The sequence below is a fragment of the Tauraco erythrolophus genome, chromosome 2, assembly GCF_009769465.1.
Source record: "Tauraco erythrolophus isolate bTauEry1 chromosome 2, bTauEry1.pri, whole genome shotgun sequence".
Lineage (NCBI taxonomy): Eukaryota > Metazoa > Chordata > Aves > Musophagiformes > Musophagidae > Tauraco > Tauraco erythrolophus.
The window spans coordinates 17,415,864-17,428,418 of record NC_141466.1 but is presented as its reverse complement, the minus strand read 5'-3'; the positions used below and the strand labels follow the sequence as shown (position 1 = coordinate 17,428,418).

Genomic DNA, 12,555 nt, shown 5'->3' with positions numbered 1-12,555 from the left:
TTGCTCCAACATTAGCTGCCTTAGGAGAAACTGAGCCTTGAACTTTTTCAAGTGGGTATTAAAAATCCCTTCCAGTGACGGCTCTATCTTTGGCCTTCTCCAAGGATGCAGATAATTCATTTCAGTGATATTCTATTACTTCAACAGTCTCTACCACTGCTGAAACTTCAGTGACTTACATCAGTTAAACTGCAAGCAAACACCATTTTCTAGAACACAACCTTATCTCGTGGTAGATAAATCAGTCACATGTGTGAAATTATGTCTGCAAAATAACTGAATGCAATGAATTCGGTGTGGGATTTAGTTACCCCAGTTTAACAACAAGTTTATTCCATCAAACTGAAAATACCTGGAAGCAGAATTATAGAATTCAGAAAAGCCTAAGCCTCATAAAATTTGTGAGTTTACCCACTTGGACAGGTGCATGATCATTTAGGTAGTAAAGTCTCATTTGTTATGAAAGCGCCATTTGAAAGCTTCACACAAACCTGCTCTGAGTAATTTTTTAGGAGCTTTATTCTCTTACTATTTCATAACGTTAGACTGTTTAGGGTAAAATAGATTTAACTTGCTAAATCATGATTTCAACAAGTTCATTAATATCAAGGAGTCTATATGGAGGACAGAGAAAAGAAATTTCTCCAAAACTTTATTGTCATGTGTTTGCATGTTGATTGAACTTTTGCTTTTCTTTCTTTTTGTTTTCTTTTTGTTTCATTTGTTTTTTCTTTTCTTGTTTTCAAGATCTACACTTTGATCTTATGTATAACTCAAATCAAAACAGAGAAGCAATACAAGTTAAATCTTTACCACGGCTGTGTATTCAGAAATGAATATTTTTCATTCACTCAGCAGTCCATGTGTTCTGGATATAATCCTAAGGCATGTGTCTATTATAAGTAGCTGCTAATACAATTTGAAATGGCAGAGAATTTAAATAATATATCTATGAAACAAATTTTAATGGCTCTATTGCCCAAATTTATGGATATGCCTCAGTGTTTTGCTGTAGAGAATGCCGTGCAAGAGACATTGTTCCCTGTGAGTTTCTTCAAAAGAGCTTCACTAAATTTTTTTTTTGGAAGTTTGTCTGCTATGGACCTTATATTACTATACCCTCTGTCACTCAAAGCCACTGCTGAGGTCATCCAATATGGAAGAAAAGAAAAATTTCTCTAAGTTACTTCCTTATCTTCTCCAATCAGAGGGTTCCAATAAATTGTACAGGCTCCCAACTTGAGTTAGGTCAGCCAGCCAGTGAGTAAACGTGCACAGTAGCGCTTCCATAGCTTGGGTTTGAACAGTGATTGGACTGGCTTGTGACGTTAGGCTTGGACCTTCTCTGAGGTCTGCGTAATACTGAACTAATGGACAATACTTAAGAAGAACATTAATGGTAAAGGGAGATCTTCACAGAATCGCAGAATAATTGAGGTTGGAAGAGGAGTCCAACCACCTGCTCAAGTAGGGCCACTCAGAGCCAGTTGCCCAGGATTGTGTCCAGATGGCTTTTGAATATCTCCACTGGTGGAGACTCCGCAGCCTCTTTGGGCAACCTGTGCCAGTGCTTAGTCAGCCTCACAGCAAAAAAGTTTTTCTGATGTTCAGATGGTACCTCCTATGTTTCAGTTTGTGTCTATTGCCTCTTAAAAATCTTGGACTGCTATAATGAAATATATTGCTAAAAACCTTGTATTCTTAGACATCACGGTAAAAAAAGAATAATCCTTTAAAATAGGACAAATGCATTTTCATCATGTTTATTTTGCTTTCCTTAAGGCAGTTCAGTGTTTTGATGGTAAATGAATCACTGATCTCCAAATACCAGTCCTTCACCTACCTATATACTGATTTCTGAAAATACAATTTCAAATTAATCTCTGATATTCTTTCATGCTGCAAATTGTTGTTTTATGTAGTTTAAATAACAGTTAAGATAATATCTTAAAAATGCACACAGAAATATTAGCTGTTTTAATCCAAACATTTATCAGGGCTGTGAAGCCTACAATTTTACGGTGCAGAAAATATGAAAGATGCAATGTCTTCAGAGAACTTGAATGCCATAAGTTAACACCTGCGGCTTCATATAGCTGTGCATCACTCTGCAATCATAAACTCAAGCTGTGAGCGGTCTTCCCAGTCTGAGCACTCATGATCAATTGGAATAGAAATGATTCACTCAGGATTTGGGAAGCAAAGCAAAGAGGCTGAAATGAATTATTCACAAATTGTTCCTGAAGAGGTAAATACCATAAGGTCAGAACTTCTCAAACCAGTTAAGAATGCTGCAGCAAAATCCCCATTAAGCTAGGAGTGTGCTTTGGGTGATGTGTTGGATTTACGCATTAAGAGCCATTTTTTAAATTTTCTCTCCACCAGATAACGTCGAAAAGACTCAAGGACATTACACTGAAGGTTCAGTGAAAGTGAATCAGTCTCCTGCTCTTTTAGCCTTCTTAATACATTGCAATGCCTCCGAACCCTCTTTCCTCCCCTGCTATTCCTGACTATTCCTCTGTGACTTTCTGAACCAGATTTGTCTAAGATATCACCTAAATTTATCTGCGTGTCTCCAAAATTGCCAATGATAAACTGGAGTTAAGCCAGCTGACTTTAACAGAGATGCGCGTAGTCGTGCCTGTTAGATCACAGTCTCTGTGATTTTTCTGATCAATGCAGAGCGATATTCATTTCAAATCATATTTCATACTTAGAGGTAACTTTGGTCTAATTTATCCCTTTCAATGAAAATATGTCTTGACCTTCAGTCGTAGTTTGTAGCCAGGACTGCATCAAGCCAGTAAGTATCACCCAAAGCTGTCTGAAATCTGACTGCTCACCTGGAGATCGTACAGATGTTAAATTGGATGAAATCTCCTCTTTGGACACTATTAGGTGAGTTAAACGTCTCAGTCTTTATGCCTGGATGCGGGCAGGATAAAAAGCTCTCAAACAGGAAAACTGTGAGTAGTATTGTAGCTACTGTGGCAAATTTCACATATGCTCTAGCGTGTTGTGTTGGCAAGGCTCCGAAGCAGCATGAAGAAAGGGCACATTGCTCACAGTGCTAGCTCATATGATTAAAGATACAGCAAGACAAGTAGCAATCTCTCACAAGAGATTTAAAAATCACTTATTTAGAAAACCGATGCTTCCAAATCACTGAGCAAGATAAACAGCCCACAGGGAAAACTTGATCTTATTATAATCTGAACTACCAGCTACTTTGCTACCGTAGCTCAGAATATTCAGATGTTCTGGATACCTTCCAAAATCTGTGTCGTCATTCATCTTTAGATGTTGGTTTTAAAGTGCTTTCATTCTTTCTTTCTTTTTTCTTACTTTAAAAAGACATTTTTCAATTGTTTTTATTCTTTTGTTTCTGAATCCTTAAGAGCCATACAGTGTTAAGAAGGATGAAAATACTTGTTTCCTGAGCTAATTTCTTGCCACTTACTGAATGGAAACATGAGCTATATGCTTATACCCGTAATAACAACACTGTGGTTGGTTGGTTGGAGCAGGTGCACATGTAACCAGAAAAAAGCAGAGGTATCACAACTGTTTTCTTTGGCTTCTGAATCATCACCAGCTTTTGGTGATAAAATCTCTATATAACTCTTCTTCTAATCTTGTTTGTCTGTCTATCATCTTAGTTTTAATGGTGGCTCTGCTTTTCTGATATACCTGGTTACAGTAATCTTTTACAGTCATTTTTTAGCCTCACAGGCTACTGCAACTGAATTAATTATAGCAAAGTGCTGCAACAGAACAGCAATAATGTTCTTCGAGCTGTGTATTACACCGGATTCCCAGACGGGTGAGTTTTTTAATAAACTCAGCTTCCCCGCATGTATCAGTTCTCTCAACTGTCTAGAAACCAAGTTTACACGTGCAGCTCTCTCACACGCACTTGCACATGATCGTCTGGGCTAAGGGACAACACTGACATATATCAAGCAAAAGTGAAAAGCTGTTGCACATATAGGTAATTTTAATCCATTCCATTTTTAAATACCACAATAAATTTAATTTTCACAATAAATTAAATAGCCATATTCAGTTTACAAAATAGAATTACTTAGTGTGAAACCAGTATTTACAAACATTGTACACTATGTACACCATGTTTAGCTTTGTCGACACACAAGCATAGAAGGAAAAATTATTTGACCTTTTTTTGACACATGATTGACATGCTACAAGTGACACTATGGTCCATACAACAAAACAATAGTGCAAACTCACCACAGGAACTCTGAAACAATGTAGTTTGTATGAGATAAGATATTAATTTCAAATAATAAGAAAATAGTACTATCCACTCTCATTGTAAAAATTCAGCGCTGTGTTTAAAGTGTCAGTATTCCTTTAGCAATATACATACCAAATATAGCCTGAAGATTATGCTTTCTCACAGCTTCACAGACTTTTGACATGAATTTTTATGGCATAAACTAACGTTCTGCTTAGATCAATAAGGGTGTCACATAAACACTTCACTAAGCGAGAGGAACACTGACCCTTTCAACGATGTCTGACTTTATGTCCTTAAATGCCTCCTTTCCTTTTATTATTATATCTTAAAAGATGCAACTATGCTGACAGTAAATTTATGTTAGTTACTACTCTGTAGAAAAAATTGATCCCACTGTATATTTGGTCACACACTGCATATGTACACGTATGCATGAAAAAAAGTTACTTTGATAGCCATGTCTATGAAAAGTGCATATTTTAGCAGAGACATTTATTGCATGTCTCAGGTGCAACAGAGAAATGTATGAAATTTAGTTTAGGGCCACTTAAATGTCCTCCCAGTGATCTGGTAAAATTTTTGATTAAAAGGATGAAAGAACTTGCGCAATTTGGTAATGACAGAGGTATCCACCTCTGGATGGATGCGTCCCTTGCTACCCGCCAGGCACTTGTTAAAGACAATGTTAAATCGCAAGCAGTAAAACCCTCTGGTGGCATTGAAGTATAAATTGTACTGACTTATCCTCGGAGGAAGATTTAGGAACTTCTCGACCAGCTGGAGTTCTGGCAGTGGTTCTGTGATGAGCCGGTCTCCGTCCACGATATGAAACTGCTCGATTGGGAAGTATTTTAACCATCTCTCCAGATGTTTTGTGTAGATGCTGGTTCTCACCGCCTTATACTTAGTGTTCACTTCACAGGTATTAGGATCAATAGCCAGCTTCTCAAATTTGTAATAAGTTTTGTTTTTCCTTTCCTTACCTTCCAGCACCTGAGTGTAATCAGAAATAGCTCTTGTGGTAGGTTCCCTGACAATGATCAATAATTTGATAGATGAGTTCATTTTGTAAATCCTTTCAGGTACTTCCTCAGTGATAAAATACGCGGGGCTTTTCTCAATTGTTATTTGATGAGGGTAAGAAAAAGGCATTTTTTTCCGGTACCACTCAATCCCCTTGGCATAGTTTTCGTCATTGTCAAAGAAGTGAATCTCTTGAGAAGCTTTGACCACTGCGGGGTGAAGGTTCAGCATCTCCAGCAGTGCTCGGGTGCCTCCTTTCCGCACCCCAATGATAATGGCCTTGGGAAGCTGCTGAACCAAATTGTGCAGTCGTATTTGTTCCTTGGTGGCATTGCCCTTTCGGAACTCATGGAGCAGCCCTCGCTTGAACTGCAGAGCTCGCAGTGGGATTTCGTCCTGGCCACGGGGTCCAAATCGACCATCGATGGGACAGAGGGGCTGCAGTCTGCAATCAAAGTAAGATGTATTTGTTAAAAAAGGATATCTGTTAAGGCAAGTTTTCTGCCATGCTCAGGTAAACCTTTTGCAATGTAATGTGATGTGCCCATCTTTCAACTTTTACTTTGTTCTGCCAGTGATTAAGTTATTTGCAAATTGTTTGTTTATTCTGGTATTTTGCTGTGATTTGGCTTAATAACTCTTAACTCCTGCTCTTTTCAAGCATAGGCACTATGATTACTGTTCTTGGGGCTTCCTGAACCTTGCTTCGCCTCTCCCGTTGCTAATTACTTTACGATGGCTGGGGCAGTTTTTAAAGCGTTCTAAGATCAATTTTATTTGGTCATTTTGATCTGAAAATTCAGTTCATTTGAGTTGTCTCTTTCTAACACTTTTCCTATTCTAGCCTGAATTCTTTCCCGTGCTTCCCATTATGCTGACTTTATTAGCTGCTGATCTAAAGTTTGCCTCTTTAGTGAGGAGGAGCAGAAGGGATGAAACACAGCTCTAGGCATCACTTTTCAATATTTTCCTTCCTCTTTAGAAGATGTCCAGTGTTTTCCCCAGGACAGAATCAGGAAGACCAAGGTTTTGAATCAGGCATGATTAGTAAGGCACAGAAAGAATGGCAAGAAAGGATTTAAAAAACGTATTTATTGCATCATTATATCAATGATTTTCTTGTCATCGCTTATGTATCCTCCCACCGAACCTCATTTTGTGCCTGTTTGTTCTTCTGCCCCTGCATTTTTGTGCTATTCTTTTATATTCACTTGCGATTGTTTCACCTATTTTCCACTTTTCTAATGCTTCTCTCTTGTATTTGATGTCACTAAATGCAAAAAAATGATTCAGTAAGAAAAATGTTAAAATTTTGCTACTGCAGAACTTTGAATAAGCCCTCACTTCTGCTCCCAAATCAGCACTTTGGTCATTATACAGGCCAATATTGCACTAAAGACGAAATTGGTGTGTAGAGAGAGCTTCCGAAGTCCTACAGAAAAATATAATTAATAATTATTTGGAGAGCCATGCTCTCCAAAATTAAGAATATGTAAGAACAAAGGTTGCCTAGGCAATTTTAATATAAGCTTACCGTGCATATATATTATGATACGTTTTTTAAATTACATGGCCACATGCTATTATTTTTCACAGGACCCCTGCCTCAGCCGTATACCAGATGGGCAATGCTCATTAATGGCTGTTTAGGTATTCAGTATCTGTTCTGGTTTCTCAGCATGTCGTCCCTCACTCATTTACTGTATATTATTCAAACCCTGTTTTCAGGAACAGAATTATTTATTTCTTTATGGTTTTTTCATCCATCACTGCTTGTTTGGGTCTCTAATTTGACACTGATGCTTGGACAATGGATGGCTGAGACAAAGTAAGTTTGATGCCCCTGGCTGACCTGCTAGCTGTTTGCTATCCAGATGCTGAGAGATATGACCTGTCCAAACAGAGCCGAAGAAACAACCCAGATGACATTGCTGGGTTCACATGAGCTCTAGCTAAGTCCTGCAGACTAATTAGAAGGTGCAATGAGAAGTGAGTTCCTGTTGTCACTTCTTTTCTCAAGTTTCCACTCTCTTCCTTTGCTCTCTGCCATCTACTGAATGAGAGCCTGACAAAGATTGAATCATTGCAATGCTGATGCAAACCTGACAATAAAATGAAAAAAAAACTCAAACAAGAAGAAAGCCATATCTTAACTTGACAGTGGTACAACTTGGTCAGACTGTGGAGTGGCTGGTAAGACAGTCTTTCTGCAGCAACGAGGTAGCATTTAAAAGCATAAGAAACAGAAGCTTCAATCACCATCTCTGTTCTTCTCTTTCCTCTCCTTCTGTGTTTTTGTTATTTGTTTTCAAGCAAAAAGAGTTCTACAACAGCAGTTCCCGACCCATCTCAACTAATTTTATCTTTTTTGCTCAAAAAGACAGTTAGCACTGCCTTCAGTGTAACACAACAGCTTGTCAAACAGGGTGGTTTCCTTTAAAAGTAAATAAATACGCCAGATATCCTCTAACCTAAGGGAAAAGATTGGATGTTGTTAAAAGTTCTCACTCAACACTTTACATTTCAGGTTTTTTACTCTTTCCTGTTTCTTCTCTCTCTAAACAATAAAGAATATTCTTTCAAAGATCTTGGCAGTGGTGCTATTAAGCAGGCCCTGAGATCTTGGCAGTTGAATCCCCAGATGTAACTATTTAGTTTTATATCACAACATGTTAATATTTTTGATTTTCTGAGTCATTTTTTCCATTAAAATAATAGAGTCCTTTGCAAAGAAAGACTTTTATTATATCACTGAATTTAGTCCCCCAAAACAGGTAATTTCTCAAACTGCTAGAGTAAAACTCCCCAAATATTCTTCTTGAGAAAACTCACCACAGAACAATTAATCTCAAGAACTATATTTTTGACAAAATTCAAAACAACTTAAATATAGTTGGGCAATCTTAATGACAAGCAGCAGTGCTGTCTCTCCTGATTCAGAATATTTGCTAATTTGCTTCCAATTGAGGTGTCACAGTGGCAAAAGATTATGAGTCTGGTTCCAGCAGGAGTGGTTCGGAGCATCAAAATCAGGTGAAGAGTCTGCCCGTATTGCCAATGAGAAAGTCAGGCAACAGAAAGATTGGTCCAGATCTTCTCAAAATTGCCAGGTGCAGAATCTATTTGAGCTTCCACATGTGAAGCAGCTCCATACACTCAGGCTCTGAAGGATGGCGGCCTGCCCTGGAGGGAAGTGCTTGGTTTATCGGACTTTATCACTCGATGAATCAGATAAACTGGTGGTAATTTCCCTTCGGGCCTAAGAAAACTCAAAACATTCCTGTTGAAGAGCCTAATCTCAGGCTATTAAATGTAGGCAGTCCCCAGCTCTCTTGTTCAAATTGGATCTGCATAAATTAACAATAAATGAATCTGGATTTCTTCATGAACTGTTAGTTATCCTGCAGTCTATTGAAGGCACTCAGGGTCCTTTTACTGATGGATTCAACAAGTTTGGACTGTGCCCTAGTGCTGAGGCAGAAAGACATTTGTAGTTAATTCATCCTTTCTAGAGCTTCCTTCTCTCTTTCTTTCATAACCAGTCCAAATAAAGGGCTGCTTTTTAGTAGTGTGGTATTTTTCACACTGGGTAATGCAAGAGAATGAAACTGAATTTTACTGCCATTGGCAATGTTATATATGAAACTGGTGGAATTCACTGCTGCAGGAGGTCAGTGAGTCAAATACTGTGGCGAGATAATTTTATAGCCATCAGTAAATTCTGAAGATGTGCAAGCATAGATAATAGCATAAGGTTAATTAGATTTCATGCTTCTGAGCATAAAATATACTTTTGCAGGGACTAGTAAGGAATTCTGCCTCCATTTACAGAATCACATTAGTCTCAGTGAAGTTTTCAGTTCTGAAGTATCAGAGATGCTTTGACCACCAGAGGAAAGAAGATATAAATTCTGGGCCTTAATTTGCAATGCACTTGGTCCTAGCTGGGTGCACGATCTCTCTCTTCTTCTGAAGAGGACGTAAGCAGCCGAAGACACTCAGTGATCTCAGATGGAGCTCAACATTACCTAGCAATGGACGTTACATAGCTCTGTTTTCAATTCACTTTCCAAGCACTGCATATTTACACAGCATTGTGTCACAATTTTGAACTCAACTCATATTTTCCATCATTTAAAAGAAGAATAGTAATAGAACATTAACACTGGCAAGCTGTCTACAAGCTTCTGGAAATCTTAAAGTCTTGTTTCATTCATTCTTTTGAAATATATTTTCTTTTTTTAACGTGTCTTTGTGTAGCACCTACCAGAGCAATCCCAGGCCATTTAGAAGGTGACAGAAACAGCAGTGTCAGTGTGGGTAGCACTACTGTTGTGCTGTCAATAACTGGTCCAAACTCAGTGTGGTCAAAAGTGTCAAATAGTCTTGATTTCCTCTGCTGGATTTTCTACTGCTCTCCAGGAAATCACTTGCAGAGAAAACCCACTTATTTAGCACATTCAGCTCTGGAAAATACTGGCTAATTAACATAGTTAAAATTCTCAGACCCCGAAGCAATCTTTCAAGTGGAATAGTATTCAAAACTTGATGAGCTACTCTGCAGGCTCATACTTAATTTTAACTACCACTGTAGCACATTAATTGCTTGCTCATAAATTTAGAAAAGACGATATATAAATATATCATAACTGTTTTGCTGAAACTAGAGGTCAACACACAGATGCACACAGACAAAAATGAGCTACTGTAATGACATTTTTACTGGATGCTGTTTTATTTCTTCTCTGAAAACAAGTGCCAATGTGCTTAGAATACAAATGGATAGATAGAAATAATTTGACAAGGATGACCTGCGACTCTATTTTCTTACTCTCTTCTCCACAGCGGAGGAAAGAACAATGAAAACCAGTACTAGAATAGACAATCTCTCTGTCTTTCTATACAAGAGTAGACACTAAAAAAAAAAATAAAAATAATCAAAGCCTTTGAGCAAAAACTCAATCTGAGCCCATTTATAATTAAGAGAGCAGCTACTTAATGACTTACCTATCCAAGCTCCCAACTCTGGCAACTAGATATAGGAGACTTCCAATAGCAAGGCTGCCTAGCACAAAGAGCTTCTGTCTCAGCAACACCTGCTGTTTGAATAGCATGGCCCTCCATCAATCTTCAGGACTTCTTCAGTCTGCAGAGACAAGAACAGGTAAAACACTCATCAGAAAGCAATATGCAGGGTAATGTTTAATCAGTTGTTGCAAGTGATTAAGCCACACTTGCAAAATCTTTTCAAACTGCAAAATAAGTAGTTAAAACTTCTTTGTTTGCTACTGTTTTTCTGTCTCACATGGTAACACCAGGCAATGTATTTGAGATAGGATGATAATTCTGGAAGTGACAGTTTAGCTACACCCACCATTACTAGGGCTGTCTGATAGCCACACTGTGGGTCTTGAAGGTGTATTGTAACAGGATCTCTGTTGGGTAAATATGTTTAGACTTTAATCCCTTCAGAATCAGCCTGGGCTACATTTCAGCTGGGCTAGATGCCAAGCGAGACACCAGTAACCAGGAGTCAGGCTTGAAGGTCTTGTGCACACAGTGTATGGGGCCACATTTGCTGTGTCTGTATTATTATTATTAGAGTGTAAGCTGGAGACAAATCTCAACCAGTGTATTTCCTGATCTGTGCCAGCAACCCCCTGATGACAAACCTGAAGCCTGTAGCTAGAGTGGGTAGAACCATGATATTTTGACACCAGTTTTCCTGGTTTTAGCTGGGACAGAGTTAGCTCTTCTTTTTAGCAGCTGGAAGAGCTCCGTGTTTTGGTTTTACTCAGAGGCTCACTCTGAGAAGAATGTTGATAGTGCACTGATGTTTGTAGTTGGCACTGAGGTCTGAAGGACTTTTCAGCTTGCCGTGTTCTTGCCAGTGTGCAGGAGCACAAAAGGATAAGGGGGGAGCATGGCTGGGACAAGGGGTTCACGACTCTCCTTACGATTTGTACTTGGACTTAAGATTGAGGGCCAAACTGGCCAATTAGTATTCCATATCATGCAGCGTCATGCCCAGTATAAAAATGAGGGTCAGCTGGAAAGAAGGGCTTTTGCCCTTCCGGGAGTCTCACTTTCAGACTCTCAGAGTGTTTTCTCTCTTTCTCGCTCTCTGTCTCGGGGCCTCCTACTCATCCGGGATTGCAGTATCGAGTTTTATCTGTTTCGGGATTGCAGCTTCGGGATGAGACGGATATCTGTCAAGGGGTGGTGAGCAATTACACTGTACATCACTCGTTTGTATATGTTTATCCTTGTACATATCCGTATATATATATATATATAGGTAGCGGTAGTAGTAAATTGTTCTTATCTCAACCCATGGGTTTCTTTTCTTTTTCTTCTTTGATTCTTTCCCTCACCCCTTAGGGTGGGGGAGAGAGTGACTGTGTAGGGTTTGGTTGCCGGAGCAGCCTAACCCACGACACCAGGGCATCCTGTCAGCTCTCCCTGTGCTGGCTGTCAGCTTGGGCTGTTTTGCAGAGAACCCCTTAAGCACCTCATCTTCCTGACACCAGCCTTGGCTGTTACCTCAAGATCTGATGGGACACAAACTAGCATTCTTGAACCGAGCATGTCTACATCTCCAGATTTCAGCAACACCGAATCAGAGTTAAATTTCCCTTTCTGATGTGCACCAAAGACCATCTAAAGCTCACAAATGACCCTTGCTTCAAATACTTGAGATATGAGGCAGACATGAGCCAAAAGATGTGACCTTGTCCCAAGAACATTGAACCGGAATGATCAGGAGGTTCCTGGGTAAGTCAAAGGGAAGTGCTGAGTAAAACTGTTTGTCTTTAATCATAGAATCATAGAATCATAGAATCATAGAATGGTTAGGGTTGGAGGGAACCTCAAAGTTCATCTAGTTGCAACCCCCCTGCCATGGGCAGGGAAACCCTCCACTACACCAGGTTGCCCAAAGCCTCATCCAACCTTGCCTTGAATACTTCCAGGGATGGGGCATCCACAACTTCTCTGGGCAACCTGTTCCACTGCCTCACCACCCTCAATGTGAAAAATTTCTTCCCTATATCTAATCTAAATCTGCCCTCTTTCAGTTTAAATCCATTACCCCTTGTCCTATCACTACACGCCCTTGTAAAAAGTCCCTCTCCAGCTTTCCTGTAGGCCCCCTTTAGGTACTGGAAAGCTGCTATAAGATCACCCCGGAGCCTTCTCTTCTCCAGGCTGAACAGTCCCAACAGTCCCAGACAGTCTCAGCCTGTCTTCACAGGAGAGGTGTTCCAACC

At 39.4% G+C, this 12,555-nt stretch overlaps 1 protein-coding gene across 1 annotated transcript; it reads right to left on the bottom strand.

The window, feature by feature from the left end:
- Positions 1 to 4,801: 4,801 nt before the first annotated feature.
- Positions 4,802 to 10,401, bottom strand: HS3ST5 (heparan sulfate-glucosamine 3-sulfotransferase 5). Its single transcript, XM_009983803.2, has 2 exons — positions 10,295 to 10,401; positions 4,802 to 5,732 (listed from the first exon to the last, which is right to left on the bottom strand). The coding sequence occupies exons 1-2, from the start codon at positions 10,399 to 10,401 to the stop codon at positions 4,802 to 4,804; spliced, it is 1,038 nt and encodes a 345-aa protein (XP_009982105.2).
- Between the last annotated feature and the right edge of the window lie 2,154 nt (positions 10,402 to 12,555).